General features: G+C 30.4%; 3 protein-coding genes across 4 annotated transcripts; 2 read left to right on the forward strand and 1 right to left on the reverse strand.

The window, feature by feature from the left end:
* Positions 1-903: 903 nt before the first annotated feature.
* Positions 904-9,714, forward strand: LOC126849286 (uncharacterized). The gene is made up of 15 exons (XM_050590974.1): positions 904-1,047; positions 1,186-1,305; positions 1,454-1,571; positions 1,653-1,902; positions 1,977-2,096; positions 2,585-2,675; positions 2,965-3,101; positions 3,262-3,394; positions 7,355-7,472; positions 7,559-7,808; positions 7,888-8,007; positions 8,523-8,613; positions 8,930-9,066; positions 9,228-9,360; positions 9,572-9,714. The coding sequence occupies exons 1-15, from the start codon at positions 904-906 to the stop codon at positions 9,620-9,622; spliced, it is 2,013 nt and encodes a 670-aa protein (XP_050446931.1). The 3' UTR covers positions 9,623-9,714.
* A 604-nt stretch (positions 9,715-10,318) lies between these two features.
* Positions 10,319-14,172, forward strand: LOC126848563 (odorant receptor 13a-like). 2 transcript variants are annotated; one of them, XM_050589542.1, is made up of 9 exons: positions 10,319-10,663; positions 11,161-11,286; positions 11,368-11,488; positions 11,713-11,974; positions 12,440-12,565; positions 12,872-12,962; positions 13,169-13,305; positions 13,556-13,688; positions 13,768-14,171. In XM_050589542.1, the coding sequence occupies exons 1-9, from the start codon at positions 10,319-10,321 to the stop codon at positions 13,816-13,818; spliced, it is 1,392 nt and encodes a 463-aa protein (XP_050445499.1). In that variant the 3' UTR covers positions 13,819-14,171. The 2 variants fall into 2 exon arrangements, with proteins under 2 accessions (XP_050445499.1, XP_050445500.1); XM_050589543.1 differs by lacking the exon at positions 13,169-13,305 and having other exon boundaries at positions 13,768-14,172.
* A 1-nt stretch (position 14,173) lies between these two features.
* Positions 14,174-21,024, reverse strand: LOC126849287 (uncharacterized). Its single transcript, XM_050590975.1, has 14 exons — positions 20,868-21,024; positions 20,455-20,574; positions 20,270-20,387; positions 19,728-19,992; positions 19,537-19,659; positions 19,311-19,401; positions 19,035-19,171; positions 18,737-18,869; positions 16,079-16,196; positions 15,414-15,690; positions 15,123-15,248; positions 14,942-15,032; positions 14,727-14,863; positions 14,174-14,456 (listed from the first exon to the last, which is right to left on the reverse strand). The coding sequence occupies exons 1-14, from the start codon at positions 21,021-21,023 to the stop codon at positions 14,246-14,248; spliced, it is 2,103 nt and encodes a 700-aa protein (XP_050446932.1). The 5' UTR covers position 21,024; the 3' UTR covers positions 14,174-14,245.
* Positions 21,025-21,090: the final 66 nt, after the last annotated feature.

Here is a 21,090-nt window from a genome sequence, read left to right on the forward strand (position 1 = left end):
ACCATATGGCACTACACCCACGTGGCAAAATCCTGAGCGAATCCTATTAAATTTTTCGTTATAATGTTTGAAATTGTGTTGCACATTATTCGCGGTACATTTCAGGAAGTAATTTATATAAATATTTAAAACGTGTTTAGAAAAATATTATTTAAAAAGTTTTTTGAAAATAATATAATGATACATTGACTGCATTGTATGTGTATACATGTGTTGTATATAGCGAATACTTTACACATGTATTGTATAACGACATTGATATAACAATGTGACATAACATCGCTTCATTCAATTCGTTATTTCATAACTATAATATCTTCTCTCTAATATTTAAAAAGTAATCATACATACTAAATTGCGATTCTCCATATTTGAGTCGCGATGTTTGGTGTTCTTCATAAAGCTTTTTATCTTCTGCAAATTTTTTTCACGAAAAAAACTGCAAAGTCTTCTGCTAAAAAAAATGTGTATATGTGCATCGTCGATACATGATAATAGAAATATTGATTAAATCTTTTCAGCCTCTTGTTTTCTTTTCTCTCTATATTCAGTTTATCGACGCGTAATAATGAAAGATTTATATGCGAATCAAGACAATATTTGATGAAAAAGTATCTTAAAAATTGATATCTCTTCAATCGAAATGATAGGCAATAGAGAAACAAATTAGTAGGAAATTTTGACGATTTTATTATACGTAGGCGAATGTCAAACGACAGAATTAGCTATATATATATATATATTTCAGCAATCATTTGGATTGGCTATAAGTATCTAATTGGCAGAATTATTTCAAAAGTCGAGCTACATAAAGAATTGTTAATATTGATCAGTAGACGTGGTAGGAATCAAAGACCTGACGCGTGATGCTTTTTCTGTCAGTGCTCTATTAACTTAAAGAAAATGGACTTCTTCGATAGTCGCAACTACAGACTCAATAAAATTTTACTATTGGCAATTGGCCAATGGCCTTACCAATCGTCCAAGACGAGCTGTATCATAGTCATCGTCATAGCTACTATAGCTTGTTCGCAATTTCTTACGAAGGTATAGCAATTAATGTTTTATCGCTTTTATTTCGAAGAGATGAATTCGTAAATTATCACTATAGCTTATTCTCGTTTATCCTCGCTTGTTCTGAATTTATTCTTCTTCCGTTTAATCATAATATCTATCACGTTTAAGTTGTGCGGCATGTTCTCCTATATTCATGACTTGGACATTGTGATCGAGTGTCTTACTCCGATAATGATTGACATATTAGGTATAACAAAAGTAGTGAATTCCATACTGTGCATGAATGAGGTAGGTGAGATTATGTTGTTTATCATATATCTTTCTCGAAGCATATAATTGCTTTTATTCACGAGTCTAGATGTAATATATTTAAAGTATACCGTCAAATTTTATACTCAAAATGAAAAGGAATTTACACAAGTGAATTTTAAAACAGATGAGGGCATTGCTGGATCAGATACGAGATGATTTTTGGTCATTGAAAAATGCTAGCGATATAGAAATTCTTCAAAAGTGCGCGGATAATGGCAGAAAATTCTCATCCATTTACATTTGTCAGTAAATGACAATACGAAAAATATTTAATATTTATTCAATTAAAAATTATTTATATCTCTGATTGACATTTTTTTTAGACACATTGTATGCACTAATGGTAATTTTTATGTTGACACCGTTGCCACCGTTAATTTTCCACGATGCCAATGAAACAACTCGTCCATTGTTACACATAGTCGAATATTATGTCGATATGGACAAATATTATGTTCCGATTTTAATTCACGGATATCTCACTGTTGCAATTTGCGTCACTTCCGTCGTTGCAACTGACGCAATATTCGTGATACTTGTACAACATGTTTGCGGGATGTTTATCGTAACTGGGTGAGTAGCACTTTTTTTTAAGAAGAGATTTGGCGTAAGAGTAGTCTCTCAGATTAATGTCATTATTTATATAGCTTGCGGCTAGAACGAGCGTTACAGGAAAAATATGTGACAGACGTCAATCTTCCGATTACGGAAGATACAGCGTATCGAAATATGATACAGTGTGTTTACGATCATAGAGGTGCTATAAGGTTTGTGTCATTTGCACAAGTTTTCTCATTCATTTGATCATCGGGATATTTAATCCTGGAATGGATTCTGGATTTCTTTTGATTCATAGCAAAAATTCTTTCATATATGTCGCAGAATAAAATTTTATAATGGATTTTAATTTTACATCCACATTATGTTCTTGAATACTTTCCTCTCTAAAAGTACCGTTTATACATAATAATTAGAAGAAAAAGAAAAAACATTTTTAAAGTAAAAATAATTGATATTTTTGATTACAATGCACATATAAATATTTGTTTCGATTATCATATGTATGAGCTTTATTAAACAGTTTTAAAATATAGGTCAATAGTGTGACTCGATGTATCCACCGACGAAGAGTTAAACATTTCATTTGTTTTTAAATATCGAAACAAATTCAAATAATGTGCACCTCACGCGAATCTTCTTAATTGATCAATTTTTGTAATATCGAACAAGACATTTTTCTTATATTTGAATTAAGGTTCATCGATCTCATGGAAGCTGCATATTCCAAGCACTTTTTGTTCTATGCTGGATTCAATATGCTGACTATAAGCGTCACAGGTGTTGGGGTATGTTTGCGTTTTTTATTTATTATTATGATAATATAATTAATAACAATAATGAATATCGCGTCAATTAGTTTGACAATAGATCGATCGAATAAATAATTTTGCGAATTTATTTAGGATTTATTTATTTATACAACGAAGGCAAAATACTTTTTCATCGCATTTATAATTATATAAAAATCATTATTCTATTCATCATATATTTAATTATTTAGATATTTATAATATCATTTTCGCGATTAAAATTTATTAGGCAGTTTTTGATGCAATTAATGTAATTGATGTTTAGGCTGTGACAAAAATGAATAATCCGTCTGAGCTTCTTAAATTAATAGCAGTGACGTGGGCGTTACTATTCCATCTCTTCTTCGAATGTTTGAATGCTCAGAGGTTAATAGATTATAGCGGATATTTTTATACTACTCTGTACGTATAATGTATATGTATGAAAAAAAGAGCAAGATTATTAAATTATATAAACGAGAAATAATAATATTTACAATAGGCAGTATATATGATAATAACAATTGATTTTGAAATTTGAATAACTCAACAAAGCTGTTAGAAAGCTTTTTTATAATTACAGAATAAATTTAAATTGGTATAATACATCGACTAGAACGAAAAAGCTTATTCTTTTCATGATGATGAAAGCGCGTCCGCCTTGTGTATTAACGGCCGGCGGTATGTTTGTTTTATGCATGGAATCATTCGCTACGGTAAGATGATCTATTCCGAACTTGTAATTACATGATATTTAATAATATTTATTTGGAAGTATTAATTATGCTATGTATCCCTACGCCGATATAAAAGAAACACACTTCTTGATCAGTTTTCAACTACATATATAATGGGTAGTCAATTTTATATTTGATTTTTTTGCACTTACAATGTCAACAATGTCCTTTTCTTTCAGATTTTGAAAACTGCAGTCTCGTATTATACTTTCCTACGTTCGGCGCAATAACGGATTCTCCTTTTTCAAAGTGAAATTGACGTAATGATATGAAGAAGCAGCAATCATCGATCTATAGCTAAAAAATTTGACTTAAAATGAAAAACGATTGCTAAATAAATTATTCTTTATCTCAAAGCTATACTTTTATAATAATATCAAAATTATTAAATACAATCAATATCGTGACATTTGCATTATTATCACACGCGCATAAATTTATTTTCCTATCATATTATTTTCAATAAGCATTTTTATATCTGTTTCGAATTAATTAGCTTGATCATGTGTTATTTGATTATTCAAAATAATTCAATTCTGCAGATGAAGTATCTCCATCTCATAAATCTACAATAATTTTGCAAATAATTATTTCAATTATTTGCATATATCATGCAGCAAATACTAGAGAGGGAGGGGCATTATCCCATGAAGAGTATTCTAAAAGTGCGAAAAGATAGTGGAATAAATCCTGGATATTATGACAATAAGAAGTGAATTAAAGTGAAATTTGCATTGTTCTGCATCTCTGCCTGTACAAGGAACAATCGCGAGATTCAAGTGAAGTGTTGCGTATACCCTTTTCATGGAATAAAATCTTTAATTCGATTTCTCATATTCATGTATTCGAATACAAAAAGCGGTATGGCGTACCTTGCGCCGAGAATTTATCTCTCTTTAAATGCACCTTAAGGCTCTCCCGCACAATCGAAAATATAAGGCACAGGGAACAGATATTAGAGATAAAAACTGATTTGACTTTTTTTTTTCAATTTTTTTATGTTATGTGGTGTGTACATAGCTTGTATCACAGCTTCGCACTATATATAACATGGAAAATTGAAAAAAGGTTATTTTAACGAGTCAGTTAAGTCAGTTCTTATTTCTAATATCTGTTCTCTGTTTCTTATATTTTTGATTGTGCGGGGACCTTTACATTGTATCGATCCGATTCCGCGTGTGCAGCATTATTTGTCTCGAGCGTTGTCCGGAGCCTAACGAGGCTTCTGTCCGCATGCGCGTTTTTTGCCCCGTCGCTAGTTCAGTGTTATACTTGCCACGGAATAGTCAAGATGGATAGTGTTCAAGGCTAACATGTGCGTATCAATCAGATGCGCTTATCTGTCTCATCGGTCAATGGTCGTATCAGGAGACTTGGAAAAAATGTCAAACCGTCTTCGTGCCTGCAGTTTTCATTTGGCAATTATTTAGGTAAATTCTTGTCTTCCTAAACTCCTGTTAAAAATCAAATAAATATTATAAATGTAATAGACAATGAAGTATCATACAAACGCACACATTAAAAATATATGTAGATTGCATTAATATAACATACTTGTAATAACTTATTAATAACGCGATATAAAAAATTAACGATGAACGAAAAAATGTTTTTCCTCAAATCAGAAATTAGATTTCTATTTAAATTTAAAATATATAAAAAGAATGTGATTGTATAATAATTATGTTTACTGTTCAAAATTTTAAATTGCACGAATTATCATTATTTTGCGATGGAACAACAATACGATGGGAGGATGTTTTTCGATCAGTTTAGAATCGCAAATAAATATATATGTAAAACAGTACATATTATATTTTTAAAGGAATTTTTCCGAATTTTTGCAAGATCTTAAATAAGATGTTAGACATTAGCTTTTCGCGCCAACTTTGAGAAATTTTGCAGCGCGGCGAAATGATTACCGCATGATTAGCAAATAATATTAAGCATTTATGGAAAGTTTATTGTTTTTCGTGATTAATTTAATGTACATCTGTCAACACATTAAATATACATACAATCATGGACAAATTTATTTTCAAGGAATCGACATTAATATACTTTGTCGTACGATACTTTAACATAAGTTTTCGTAAATGTAAATAAAGAGATTCGCGGTTATATAATGGCGGAGATTTAAGATCTTTATTTAAAGTATAACTACGAGTCCTGTAATAATTACGCAATAGGTAGAAAAGTCACGATTGCTTACGCAGATAAAAATCATATCGAAAATTTTGCATTTAGAGATTCTAAAAATCGATATTTCGATCGATTATACACATAAGTGTAGAATTTATATAAAATAATGATTAACTTTTAAATATTTTAAATAAAGTTAAAAAAATATTGCGTATATTCTTTAAACAGATCGATATAAGTCGTAGGGTACAACCCTTGACTGATATATTATTTACAGTCTCCCTGTATGACTCAATGACTCCCTTTCTATGGTTGTATACGGTGTTAATAAACACAATCAGCTATATGGGTCTGTATAACATTTCCGACGGTAGATCTTTGATGTTCCGCATGAAAAACTTTATAGATTCGCAAAAGTATTACTATCCGTTGCTGATGCACTCATACATCGGCACCCTCAGATTCATCGCGATCGTCATAGTGATCGATATGATGTTGGTGTTTTTATTTTATATACACACATATATATATATATATGTATCGTAAAAAACGATGCTTTTATCGAGTTCCACCCCTCAAAGTTTGTAACACGGATTCAGAAATATTCCCTGTATACACACACACACACACACACACACACACACACACACACACACAATAATAATAATAATATTTTAATAAGTAATTATACATACTAAATTGCGATTTCCCATATTTGTGTTACGATGTTTGGCGCTCTTCGTGAGGCATTTATTTTCTGCAAACATTCCTCACGAAAAGAACTACAAGATTCTTTGATAGAAAAATATGTATATGTGCATCGTCGATATACGATAACAGAAATATTGATTAAATCTTTTCAATCTTTTGTGTTCTTTTCTCTCTACACGGTGTTCAGTTCACATCAACGCATAACAATGAAAGATTCACATGCGAATCAAGACAATATCAGATGAAAAAGTATCCTGAAAATTGATACCTCTTCAATCGAAATGATAGGCAATAGAGAGACAAAGAAAATTTTGATGATTTTATTATACGTAGGCGAATGTCAAACCATAGAAATAGCTATATACGTTTCAGCAATCATTCGGATTGACTATAAGTATCTAATTGGCAGAATTGTTTCAAAAGTCGAGCTACATAAAGAATTGTTAATATTGTAAGATGTGACCAGTAGACGTAGTAGGGATCAAAGGGCTAGCGTGATGCTTTCTCTCTCAGTGTTCTATTAACTTAAGGGAAATGGACTTCTTTGATAATCGCAACTACAGATTCAATAAAATTTTGCTATCGGCAGTTGGCCAATGGCCTTACCAATCGTCTAAGACGAGCTATATTATAGTCATCGTCATAGCTACTATAGCTTGTTCGCAATTTCTTACGAAGGTATACGAGACAATTAATTAGTTATATAGCTTTTATTTCGGAGAAATGAATTCGTAAATTATCATGCTTTTTTTCGCTTATTCGCTTGTGCTGTTGATTTAATTATTCTCCTTCCGCGTAATCATAATTACCACGTTTAAGTTATGCGGCATGTACTCCTATATTCATGACATGGACATTGTGATTGAATGTCTTACTCCGATAATGATTGACATATCAGGTATAACAAAAATAATGAATTCCATGCTATGCGTGAATGAGGTATGTGCGATTATTTTGTTTATTATGTATCTTTCTCGAAGCATAATCGCCTTTAATTGCGTCTATATAATATGTTCAAAGTATATCGTCAACTCAACTTTTATACTCAAAATAAAAAATAATTTACACAAATGAATTTATATACAGATAAGGGCACTACTCGATCGAATACGACATGATTTTTGCTCGTTAAGAAATTTCAGGGATATAGAAATTCTTCGAAAGTGCGCGGACAGCGGCAGAAAATTCTCATCTATTTACATTTGTTAGTAAATGACGACACAAAAAATGTTTGGTATTTACTCCATTAATTAAAAATTGTTTATATCTCTGATTGACATTTTCTTTTAGACACGATGTATACATTAACGTTAATTTTTATGTTGACGCCTTTGCCACCATTAATTTTAAACATCGCCAATGAAACGTCTCGGCCAATGTTGCATAGAGTCGAATATTATGTTGACATGGACAAATATTACTTTCCGATTTTAATTCATGGATATCTTACTGTTATAATTTGCGTCACTTCTATCGTCTCGATCGACGCGATATTCGTAATATTTGTGCAACACGTTTGCGGGCTGCTTATCTTAACTAGGTAAGTAGTAGCAGTTTCTCTCTTAAAGAGAGATTTGTCAAAAGAGTCGTCTCTCAAATTGATGTTATTATTCCTACAGCTCGCGAATAGAACGAGCTATAGAGGAGAAACATTGGACAGATGTCAATCTGCCGATTTCGGAGGATAAAGCATATCAAAATATGGTACAGTGTGTTCACGATCATAGAGCTATTATAAGGTTTGTGTCACTTGCACAGGTTCAATTATTATAATTTCATTATCAAGATATTTAATCCTCGAACAATGGAGGAACTTGAGACGATTTTGACCCATAGCAAAAATTCTTTTATATATGTTTATATAGAATAAAATTTTATAATGGATTTTAATTTTATATTTATATAATATATTCTCAAATATTTTTCTCTCTAAAAAGTACTTTACTTTATATATAATAATTAAAAGGAAAAATATTTTTAAAGTAAAAATAATTTTGATTTTTTTTTGTACAATGCACACATAAAATATTTGTTTCCATTATCTGTACGAGTATCTTTATGAAACAGTTTTCAAAATAGATCAATAGCGATTCGATGTATTAAACATTTTAAACACCGAAGGGTTAAACATTTTGTTTGTTTCTAAATATCGAAACAAATTCAAATAATATGCATCTCACACGAATATTTTTACTTAATTAATTTTTATAATATCGAGTGAGATGTGTCATATTTTTCTTATATTTGAATCAAGGTTCGTCGATCTCATAGAAGCTGCATATTCCAAGCATTTTTTGTTTCATGCTGGACTCAATATGATAACTATAAGCATCACGGGTGCTGGGGTATGTCTTGTATTTATTATTATTATTATATTAATATAATTAATAATAATAACGAGTATTGCGTCAATTAATTTGACAATAGATCGTCAAACGATCGACAAATGAAAGATCAAATAAATAATTTTGCAAATTCAGGATTTACATATTTATACAATGAAACAAAAGCAAATAGATACTTTTTTATCGCATATATAATTATATAAATATCATTATCTATTTATCACATATTTAATTATCATTTAGATATTTATAATATTATCTTTGCGACAAAATTTATTTGGCCATTTCTGATGCAATTAATGTAATTGTCGTTTAGGCTGTATCAAAATTAGACGATCCGTCTGAGCTTCTTAAATTAATAGCAGTGACGTGGGCGTTATTATTCCATCTATGTTTCGAATGTTTAAATGCTCAACAATTAATAGATTATAGCGAATATCTTCATACTAATCTGTACGTATAATGCATGAAATAAGAACAAGATGATTAATATTAAATTATATAGAGAGGAAATAATAATATTTATAATAGCGAGTGCATGATGACCTAACAATTGATTTCAAAATTTGAATAGGTTAATAAAGAGGTATTAGAAAATTTTTCTATAATTGTAGAATAAATTTAAACTGGTATGATGCATCGGCCAGAACGAAAAAGCTCGTTCTTTTCATGATGATGAAGACGCGTCCGCCTTGTGTATTAACGGCCGGCGGTATGTTTGTTTTATGTATGGAAACATTCGCTACGGTAAGATGATCTATTCTAAGATCAATTACACGACATATATGATATTTAATAATATTTATTCGGAAATATTATAAAAATTAATTACGTTTTATATCCTTGATATAATTGAAACACACTTCTTGAACTCAGTTTTCAACTACATATATAATGAGTAATCAATTTTTGAATTTGATTTGTTATACTTACAATGTCCATTGTTCTTTTCTTTAAGATTGTGAAAACTGCTGTATCGTATTTCACTTTCCTACGCTCGGCGCAATAAACTCGGATTCTCCTTTTTGAAAGTGAAATTAACGTAATGTCAATGATATCAAAAAATGGCAATCATCGACCGTGAGCTATAGAAAATTTTACCTGAGATGAAAAGCTATCGCGATAAATTTTTCTTTGTCTCAAAACTGTACTTTTATAATAATATCAAGATTATTAAATAGATGCGAATTGTATAACCGATATCATGGCATCTGCATCACTATTGCATGCGCGTAAATATATTTTTTTTTATTATACCATTATTTTCAATAAGCATTTTTGTTTCTGCATACAATGCATTTTCATATTTGTATTGAAATAATTAGCCTTATGCTTGATCATGCTTGGTTATGTGGGTATTCAAAATTCAATTTTGTAGATGTATCTCTCAAATCTACAATAGAGTTACATATAATTCTTTCAATTCTTTGCATGTATCATGCAAATAACTATAAATAGAGGGGCATTATCGTATAAAGCGTATTCCGCGAAAGTACAAAAAGATAGCGGCACAAATCCTGGAACAATTCTATTACGACAATAGAAGAAATGAATTGAAGCAAAATTTGCATAGACTTCTGTCTGTGCAATAAGAAACAATCGCGAGATTGAAGCGAAACGTTGCGTATGCACTTTTACCTTTTCGCGGAATAGAATTTTTCATTCGATTTTTCCCTCGTATCGTACTCGATTACGAACAAGCGATATGGTATGTATTGCGCCAAGAGTTTATCTTTTTCTTTCTTTAAGTGCACGTTACGACGATATCGATCCGATTCTGCGTGTGCGGTATTATTTTTCTCAATTACGCGTTGTCCAAACAGAATGCCTAATGAGGCTTCTACCCGCGTGCGCGTTTTTTGCCCGCTCGCTAGTGCAGTGTTATACTTGCCACGGAATAGTCAAGATGGATAGTGTCCAAGGCCAATATATGCGTATCAATCAGATGCTAATGTGTTTCATCGGTCAGTGGCCATATCAGGAGACTTGGGAAAAATTTCTAATCCAAATCTTCTTCGTCCCTGCGGTTTTTTCTCAGGCAGTTATTCAGGTAAACTTTTTTTTGTCTTTTTAAACTCCTGTTAAAAATAAAATTGTTAAATGTAATAGATAACGACAAGTAACATACAAATACACACACTAGAGAGAACATATGTAGATTGCTTTAATTAATATAACCCCCACTTATAATATTAATAATATATTAAATAAAACGTTAAACGGTAACGGAAAAAAATGTTTCTCTTTAAATTGAAAATTAGATTTTTATTTAAATCTAAAGTATATAAAAATAATATTATTATATAATAATATTACTTACTGTTCAAAATTTTAAATTGCGCGAATTATCATTATTTTGCGAGAACGACAATATGATGAAAGGATTCAATGTTTTTCGACGAGTTTAAAATCGTAAATAAATATATATGTAAAATTATACATATTATATTTTCAAAGAAATTTTCCCGAATTTATTTTTGCAAGATCTTAAATAAGATGTTAGATATTAGATATAGTTTCCCGCGAGAACTTTAAGAAATTTTACAGGGCGGCGGCATGATCACTGCATGGTTCGCAAATGATACTGACGCGTTTATGGAAAGTTCGTCGCCTTTTGTAATTAGTTTAATGTGCATTTGTAAACACATTAATTATACATACAATCATGAGCAGGTATGTTTATTTTCAAAGAAAATCGTCGTCATTAATATGCTTTGTCGTATAATACTTAAGCATAGGTGTTTGTAAATATAGATGAAGAGACTGATGATTATAATGGCAAAAGATTGGAATATTTATTCAAAGTACAGTTATGAATACGATATCTTGTGTAAAAGTTATGCGATGGGCAGAAAAGTCACGATTGCTTACGCAGGTAAAAATCATATCGAAAATTCCACGACACTTTATTTAGAGATTCCAAAAACAGCGTTTTGATCGGTACACAAGTGTATCGATCGAAACGCGAATTTATATAAAATATTAATTAAATATTTAAATATAAATGTTTTAAATGGAGTTAAAAAATATCGCGTGTAGCCTTTGAGTAGATCGATACAAATCGTAAGGTAGCACCCTTGATTGATACATTATTTACAGTCTCTCTGTACGGCTCAATGACTCCCTTTCTGGTTGTGCCGGTGTTAATAAACACAGCGAGCTATATGGGTCTATATAACATTTCTGACGGTAGACTCTTGATGTTCCGCACGGAATACTTTATAGATTCGCAAAAGTATTACTATCCGTTGCTGGTGCACTCGTACATCGGCACCCTCGGATTCGTCACGATTGTCGTTGCGATCGACTCGATGTTGGTGTTTTACATACAACACGAGTGCGGGATGTGCGAGATCTTAGGGTAACTCCGCAATAATGGCACACTTTGTAGAAGACTGAACAGCATTCTCATCTGAAGCGCATATTTCATAATATGTCGAGAAATTTACATCTATTTATTCCATGCAAGAATTTTCACCGATATTTGTCTCATTTCATATTGAAAAAAATATCCGCTTTTTACGTTTTATATAAATCTCTTCGATATATATAGGAGTATACATTTTCTTGTCGTGTGTATATCGATTGAACGAAGGGGAGGAAGCAATTGTATAATAAACATCTATCATTGTCCGTAGAATGTATTATTAATGCGTACATTTTACCCGAATTCATCTCATCCAATACAATTAGAACACGAAATTATATATAATGTATATTAAACTTCGTAATATTTTAAGGCTATCTCTATCATGCAATTAAATGCGATTGAATTTTAATATTTTTGATTATGCCTAAGATACGTTTATCAATGAGCAATTTTTAGATACCGACTAGCACGGATTATTGATACAGCCACTTTAGATATAAATTTATATCCGGGAAATAAAGAAGAGATTGCGTCGTATCGAAATGCGAAAAATTGTGTAATCATGCACAACCACATAATCGAGTTAGTATATACTTACTCTGAATATACTTACTATACTTTATGTATTTCTTTTTTTTATTTAGTATATGTTATCATATTTTTTATGTAAATAAATTGTGACATGTTTTATTTTTTTTTTTTCTTTTTACAATGAAAATAAATAAAGCCGTCAATTTACATTTACAAATAAATTCCAATTTGTTTAATCAGTTGATTTAATCAATTTGTTGTAATAAACATATTATTCATAATTATTGCGTATTAATTTATATTTTAAGCTCGTATGATTTTTTATTAATGAATTGTAAATTTTTCTCGGACACTAAGGTACGCTAAGCATCTCGAAAATGCGAATACGACATCGTATTTTTTTCGACTAGGTTTCAATATGATGGGCATGACTTTCACAATATTTCAGGTTAGTGCTGCAAACAATACAAACTCTGGCAATTGTAATATTGACAAATTTTTTTATTTATAATTTTTCGTATTTTAATTTAATTGCACTGTCTTTTTAAAATTGCACCATTCTACTCAAGATTAAAGTAAAACATGTTTCTAGACATTTATAATTATACCCATATGCAATTACGATAATAAAGTTTTTATATATTTACGCGTAAGGCGGTGGTAAAGTTAACCGATCCAAAGCAGGCATTACGATTCGCGTCGTTCACGGTGTGCTTGTTTTCTGTTCTTTTTCTCGAAAGTTGGCCGGGTCAGCAACTACAAAACTATACCGATAAAATTTTTGCATACACGTGAGTAAACACAATTGCGCTCTTCGTATAGCGAGTAGCAAAAGCATTCTGGCTATAATTCATTGTTATTTCGTAAACAATAGAAATCCATTATTTCACAATGTATCAAAGTATACTAGCGTATACTTGATCTGTAGTATTGCATTACAAAAAAAAAAAAAAAAAACACAAATCTGCCAAAAATAATGATTTTGATAAAATAGATAGTCCCTTTCAATGAAGAAATACTTGACACGTCGATCTTTTTTAGGACCGACGGAAAATGGTATCAATCTTCGCTGAGAGTGAAGAGGATAATTACTATTATGCTATTGAGGAGTTGTGTGCCGATTAGAATAACAGCGGGCAAGCTGTATACTTTGAACTTGGAGAACTTTGCTGCAGTAAGCGAGTTTCTTAGAATCAAATTTGACACCACAAATGTTGACGGTGTTATTTATCTTCTCTTTTTTTTTCTTTAAGGTTGTGCGCACGTCGTTCTCTTACTTCACCGTGCTCTGTTCTATGCAATGAGCATTGCAGCTCGAAAGCTGCTATCAGTGACAACAGTTGCAGACAATGTCCGTTTGTTCGACAACTCGTAAGTTACAGCTGTACAATTACAATGGATTAAAACTCGGAGAAATATTACCTGTGACAAAGATGCGCGACAGACAGTCAAAGTATTGAAGTATTTTTGGCGCGATTAGTACTAGATATTTAGGAAAGCAAACATAAGTATGATAGCGATTCTTTTTCTAGTTTTATTTAGCTACATAAAATATTTGTATGGAAGATACACTGAAAATTAGTAATAAGATACGTATCTTCTAGTGAACAAATTCGTGTGTTATTAAATCATATTGGCTGCTATATATAATATGTCTCCTAAATTGTCTATCACGATCACATGTTTACTGCACAGACCGTAGAAGCGTAAAATACGAGAAAGCTGTACGCATTATCTTAAATAAAATTTCATATTATTGAGACCGAAAGAGTAAGAAAGCGAGAAAGAGAAAGAATCTTGTAAACTCACCGCGTTAAAGGTTACATAGGATAACACAAGGAATTTTCCTGCAGTTATTGTCAATGGTTTTTTGCTTCTTATCATGATCATTATCAGAAGTTTTTGCGACATTACAGGCATTCTGTACCATTGCAATTTGTATCTGCAAATACGAATTGCATTATACTTACGCGTGTATTTATTCTAAAGATCTCAAGCTAAACATATTTTTAATTTGATGCATCGGCGCGAAAGATAAACGGATTGTTCGTACAGCTTTTGATATATATATATATATATATATATATATATATATATATACAAAATTAATTTAATTTATTCATGTATTTATATTATTTTATATTTATAACGGGCAGTACGATTTAGAATTTGCGCTGAAAATAGTATATTGCGGATATTGTATCGCACTTACGCGGATTCATGCACTTTTTCATTGCAGTCTATGATCTTCTGACCTTGCCAATTTTCAAAGAACATATTAACCATAAGCGCATCGAGATAACTGGCGTACGGTAAAAGGCGAGTGATATCTTCCTTATGTGTCATCAGCTAGAAATTTTTTTTACATATGATTGTATATACTTATGAACACACATAGTATATATAATTACTAATTATTTAAATTACCTGAAATCCTACGATACTTAACAGTGATCCGTAAATTGTCATGTCTATGAAGAATGGTAATCTGTAGAGTGATTCTATGGCAATAGCGAATCTAGTGTAATACACGAAGATACGTTAATTTGTTATTATTGATTATTTAGGAACACATTTTCATCCATTACACATGCAGATGTATACTAACTGTATTGCCTCTGCGTGTCTTCGAACACTGTATGCAATATTCGAATAAGATTTATTCCGCATGAATGTCGTTACTACTAAATCGTCGCTATTATCTTCAGATTCCAAGGCTCTTTCCAAACGATATCTAAAATTTAATATTGTGCATATATCAAAAATCGATATATTTTTTTATATAATGTCCATATTAATACATAATTATGCACGTGAATAAAGAAATTTTATTTAAATATCTGAATTCAGGATTGTAAGAAAAAAGAATTTAATACTTTCGCAAATCTATCAGACTTACCTCAGAGCTGCAAACAAGCCACAACAATGCTGGACGCATGCTAAATAAAAGATGTTGAGCACAGTCAGTGTTATCGTGTAATATACCTCGCATATAGAGCATTGTATGAGAAGTGGGATATAGCGCATTTGTAAATCAAGCATATAATTGATGCGATAAGTGGACTGTGTTTCTTGCGTCTGATTTGACGTGTCGATCGTCTCAACGGATTTCTCGTAGAAAAATCTGGTTATCATAGGTGTGAGTGCAAAAATCACGGCGTGGCCAACAATAGTACCTAATGATGAATATGAAAACATTAGATTTCTTTAATAGTTGCGCAAATGATTATCGTTATTAGGAGATTAAATGAAAATATAACATACTTTGATATCATAATGTATCATTTTACAATATATTAAGAGATATTCTTTACGAGAAGTCAAATTAAAAAAAAAAATTAAATAGTAATTCTCTTGATTAATTAGCACAGGATGCAAGTATAAAATTACACCAAGTCGACAGTTTTTGGAAAAATATTTTCAGAATTTTTGATTGAAATAGGAATATGCGTAGTGTAATCCAAAGTAAAATACTTTCCCAGATTTATATTCTACGTTTTCTGATTAGTCTGTATCATTATTATTATTATTCTATTGTTAAATCGATGAATTTATTTACATTACCTGCATAAATGTAGCTTAAATTTCGCGCGAACAATAAATACGAACGCAAGATTTTAGTTTCCTGATCCGTCTTTGGAGAACACCAATGTTCTTGTATCTTTAGCAAAAGCATCTTTATCTGCAGCTCGAAGTGAATTTAAATACGATGTCATTCGATAACGCTGCATTATTATCTTAATTATGTTACAATTTTTTAATTAAAATGATTAGAGCTTACCGCTTTTATTTACGTACCTTAGGTAATTTATACACTGTGTAGATAAATTTAAATGTTGACGTTGTCGAAAAAAATAGCATCGACAAACAGTCGAATACTTCGAAAAAATCTGGCCAAACTTTGTACAAACACAGCAGCTGTGTTTGCCATAAATATATTACAATTTCAAAGATTAGTGGTGTGATTGCCATTTCTTATAGTAATGTGTACAAAGTGTAGAAAGAAAAAATTCGTCGCAATTTTCTCAATTAAATTTTTACTTTTCTTGTTTAATATAGAGATATTTAAAAAAGAAAAAAATATATCATGCAAAATATTACAAGGAAAGTAAAAAAGAAGTAAGCTCAAAATAAATATCTTTTTACAACTTGTGCATAGTACTTTTAAAATAATGAAACACTCGCTCTCTTTCTCTCTCGATGTACCTCGAATATTATCACGGATACGAATAGCACGGTAAATCCGATGAACATCACACAACGTTTAGCGAACGATTGAAAGGGCCACACACCGCAGATATACAACATAATGCGAAGTTTATTGTAGTTTGACTCACGGAAGAACTCGTTGATATTACGCATTTTTTTTTTTTTTTATTTGCGACTGTCGGTTTTGAACAAATAAAATTCAATCGACTTACGCGGGAGTATAGACTAGATCGATCGGTCCCTCATAAGAAATTCCGTTTAATGCTGATTGCCATGTGTATGTGACATGCACGTGTTGTCAACGCATTTGTGCTATGAAATAAATAACCACTGTTTGGGATAATTTGCAATCGATCGCGAAATTATATAATTTGTCTTGTACAAATTGTAAAATTGTGCGCAACTGGCTCACAATACTCAAAGATATCCAGGATCAAAGATAGATATCTCTTTTGCAGATTTCGAAACAATTTACATTGATTGCGTTAAATGAAAGGCTGCAGTTTTGTGACGACAATAAAAGGAGCTCTCTATATCTTGGCACTGCTGTAAATATTTTCGATAGAAAACTGTCAAAGAGAATTGTATAAATTGCAAATTATAGAGAAAATTATTCTACAAACGTGCGGTTTTTTCGCAGATTTTTCTTATATCTTAAAGAAAATTACATTTTGTAATAAAAATAAAAAAAAAAATACTCCAATTTGCTTGGTTTATTTATAATGCTATTAATAAAAATTTGTTTGTGTCTTTTATCGCCGCGCGCAGTTTTATGTTAGTTATTCAATCATCACATCTTCTATATGTGACTATTTTCTATCATAGTTCCTTTGAAATTACGTTATAATTTATACCATAAATTTGTACTATAAAGAGAATGATAATAGTAATAATAAAATAGTAAATAATATTTTATTGAACCCGTTGACTGTAAATTGTTGTATATTAATTTTAATATAATTAAGTGCATTTATAATTAAAATTTTTATATTCATATATGGTATATAAATGTCGTGACGAGATTAGCAATATAATTATTCTTTTTCTTCAATCTTACATTTTTATATAAACTGAGAAAATATGTGCATGAGTATATATTTTACAATGATAATGCATGTTTTGCTTTTTTATCTCGAGCATAATTCCAGCGCAGTATGAGCAGACTAATATAATTGCGAGATATATGAAGCAACATCTCCTAACATTTAAAAATGCAAAAACATGACATTTAACAGTATCCATATAAAATGCTGTAATGTGATTTTAAGAAATTGTTCAACATTATCTATTTTGTCTCTCATCTATCGCTATTACTATTGCAAAAGCAGCAAAAGCAAAATATAGATGATGCAAGGTTGTCTGGAGATAGATAGCAAGTTTTTTTTATCAAGAATTCTGTTTAATTTAAATTAGCGTAGATCATGCAAGACGCAAGTTGCTAACATAATTGTGCAATAAGATCGATATATATTCAATATATTCAAAACTTAAATGTAAAATTATAAAATTATATTTATAAATTGCGTAATTAAACAAGAGCAATAAAACACACACACATACATTATGGACCAGTCAATCAGTCAAAGAGTGTAAAATCGTTTTATGTTGACTGTTTTGAGAAGAACGGTCTTTTTTTTAGAAGGAGATGCATCTTTACTCGTTGTTATGGTTCCTATATTTATTTCACAAAAACATTATATGCTTTATCAAAGAATAGTGCATGTAAGTTAATTCTTATTTATAATTATCTTTGTGTAAATATAGACTATATTTATATTGTATCATTATGTAAATAACATAATATTATACATCCTTACATCAATGTTATACTTCTCAAAAATATTTCTGATATTTTTAAATTACTGTACGGATTTAAAGACAGTGAAATACGAAGCGGATGCACGCACAATCTAGAAAATGGAAATTTGCAAGATATTTTGGTCAATAAATATATATAGGAATCCTTTTTCTTCAGAGAGATTGTGCCATATAGATTAAATTGACGAGTCTTACCGCATTGAAACTTGAAAGAGAAAGAACCATTATTTTACCAACAGTTAACGTGCAAGGTGAAGTACTTCTTAACATCATTACATTTAAAAGTTTTCTGGATCTCGGCGATGATTCGTACCATTCGCCTTGATAACTAATATTAAGAAGAAATTAATATTTTACTATTAAGAATTTTATTAATACATTTTATAAATTGTAATAAGAATTTTTTATGTTTGATTTTTTTAATGTTGCATTTAATTGTAAGATTTATATTTTAAAGAAACTTGTGAACGGAAATTTTTATATTCTGGCTTACATTGATGTGTATATAAGATCACTATGATCGATCACTTGTTGTCCTAACCAGCATGCGGTAAATAAATGCAATAATTGACCAGTTATAAAACCGCCGTGTTGCATTGCGTCTTGCGGAGTAAGGTTACCAGTGGTCGCCTAAAAGTTTCGAAATAATTTTAATATCATAAATAGTGTTTACAAAATTGAACATTATATTATTGCAACTTACTCTAAAAGAAAATATATATATATATATATATATATATATATATATATATATATATTCAATACAAACCTGTACAGCTGAGAGACTCATAGCTCCTACAATTAAGCCGACTTCTATAAAAAACGCCTTTGTGTAAATAGTTTCCAAGAAGCTCGCGAATCTTACTTAAAAAAAAAAAAAAATTTTTGATAATTATCTAGTTTTTCTTTAAAATATGTAAATTGATAATTTCTATATTTTTCTTAATAATTTAACAGTATTGAATAATTATTAATTATTATTTATAATTATTAACTGTAAGGCATCTTCGTGTTTTTGAATACAGTAAGCGAAATTTGCATAAATCTTAGCTTCATCATCGAGTATAGCGAGTGTTTTATCTTGTTCAATAGATTTTCGTATATGCTCCAATCGGTATCTAATAAACGAAAGAAAAAATAAATCAATTTCTCAAAACTTGGTCGATTTATATTATCAAATACGTACCTAACGATTGAAAATAGTGCGCAGCAATGTTGTACTAGAATAGCTACGCAGGTATCGCATGAGACTATAGCAGTGAGTCGAATGAGGCCGGATAAATAATTGTGAATCAGCACAGGATAATAGTATTTATTGAGATCTATGTAATATTCGACATGATATGGAAATCCTGTTGGTCGTGTCGGATAGTTGGAAGTCATATTTTTGCCGAGTATCTTCGGAATTATCGCCATTATCCAAAAGATATTGCCAGCCGCATACATGCCAACTAAATTTAAGCAATACTTAGAAAAATATTCGAAATTTTAACGCACTCAAAATAATATTTAAAAGCATTTGAGAATAATATTTATGAATAATTTTCAACATATATTTAAATTAATTTTTAACAAGTCGTAATTTTTTTAACAATTATTACTCAAGTTCGCACATAAAAATAATTGTTATTAGTTTGACTCTTACTGTTAGCTAAATTTTTTTCATTATAATCGTTGATTCTAATAATTTCAAAATATAATATAAAGTGATTTCTATCGATATCTTACTAGCATATCCGATTGTAAGGCTTCTTCCAGTTTCAGCAAACTTAAGCAAAATTTCGTATTCACTTTGGATAGCCCACGATTGCCAATCTCTTTGTATATGTATAAGAAGTATTTTGATCTATGGCACGAAATTGTTTTAGAAATGTGAAATATCCGCATGCTTAATATATCGAGCATATGCACACCTTTTTTATATTACACAGTGAATTTATCACTTTAACGATGCAAAGGCTGTATATTATGAGTGTTGGTATACACTCAAGCGTTCCGTTAATGTCATGACGCAATGTCACTAAAGCTAATATCTTGAATCCGATAATTAGTATCAGGATAAGAAAACATACATTTTGCGAAACATATACACGGAAAATTGCTTTAATAATCTTTAACATACTAATAATTTCTAACATTTTTAATCATTAAAAAAAATTATCTGCTTTGTATAAATCTTTATATAAATGTCTCTTGTTTCTAAAATTATCTCTACGATATACTGCGCGATGAGATAAAAAAAAAAAAATTATTTTTCCACAAAAGTATATAAAAATAAATTTTAGATAATTATAAATTAGAATCGCAACATAAAGAACGATTATACCTGCGTGATAGCTTGCGATAAAGCAAGAAACGCCACTGTTCCAAAAATAGCATGTCTATGTGTCTTTTGTTGAAAAGGCCACTGTCCCAGTAATGAAAGCAACACGCGATTGATCTTATATAACCGAGATTGAAAAATTTCGTTCGGTGAATCCATCTTGAGCACTCGATTGACACTATTGCCGATATTGTCTCAGTTGCTTTAGATTTTCAATTTAATAAAA

This window comes from Cataglyphis hispanica, chromosome 4, assembly GCF_021464435.1.
Source record: "Cataglyphis hispanica isolate Lineage 1 chromosome 4, ULB_Chis1_1.0, whole genome shotgun sequence".
Lineage (NCBI taxonomy): Eukaryota > Metazoa > Arthropoda > Insecta > Hymenoptera > Formicidae > Cataglyphis > Cataglyphis hispanica.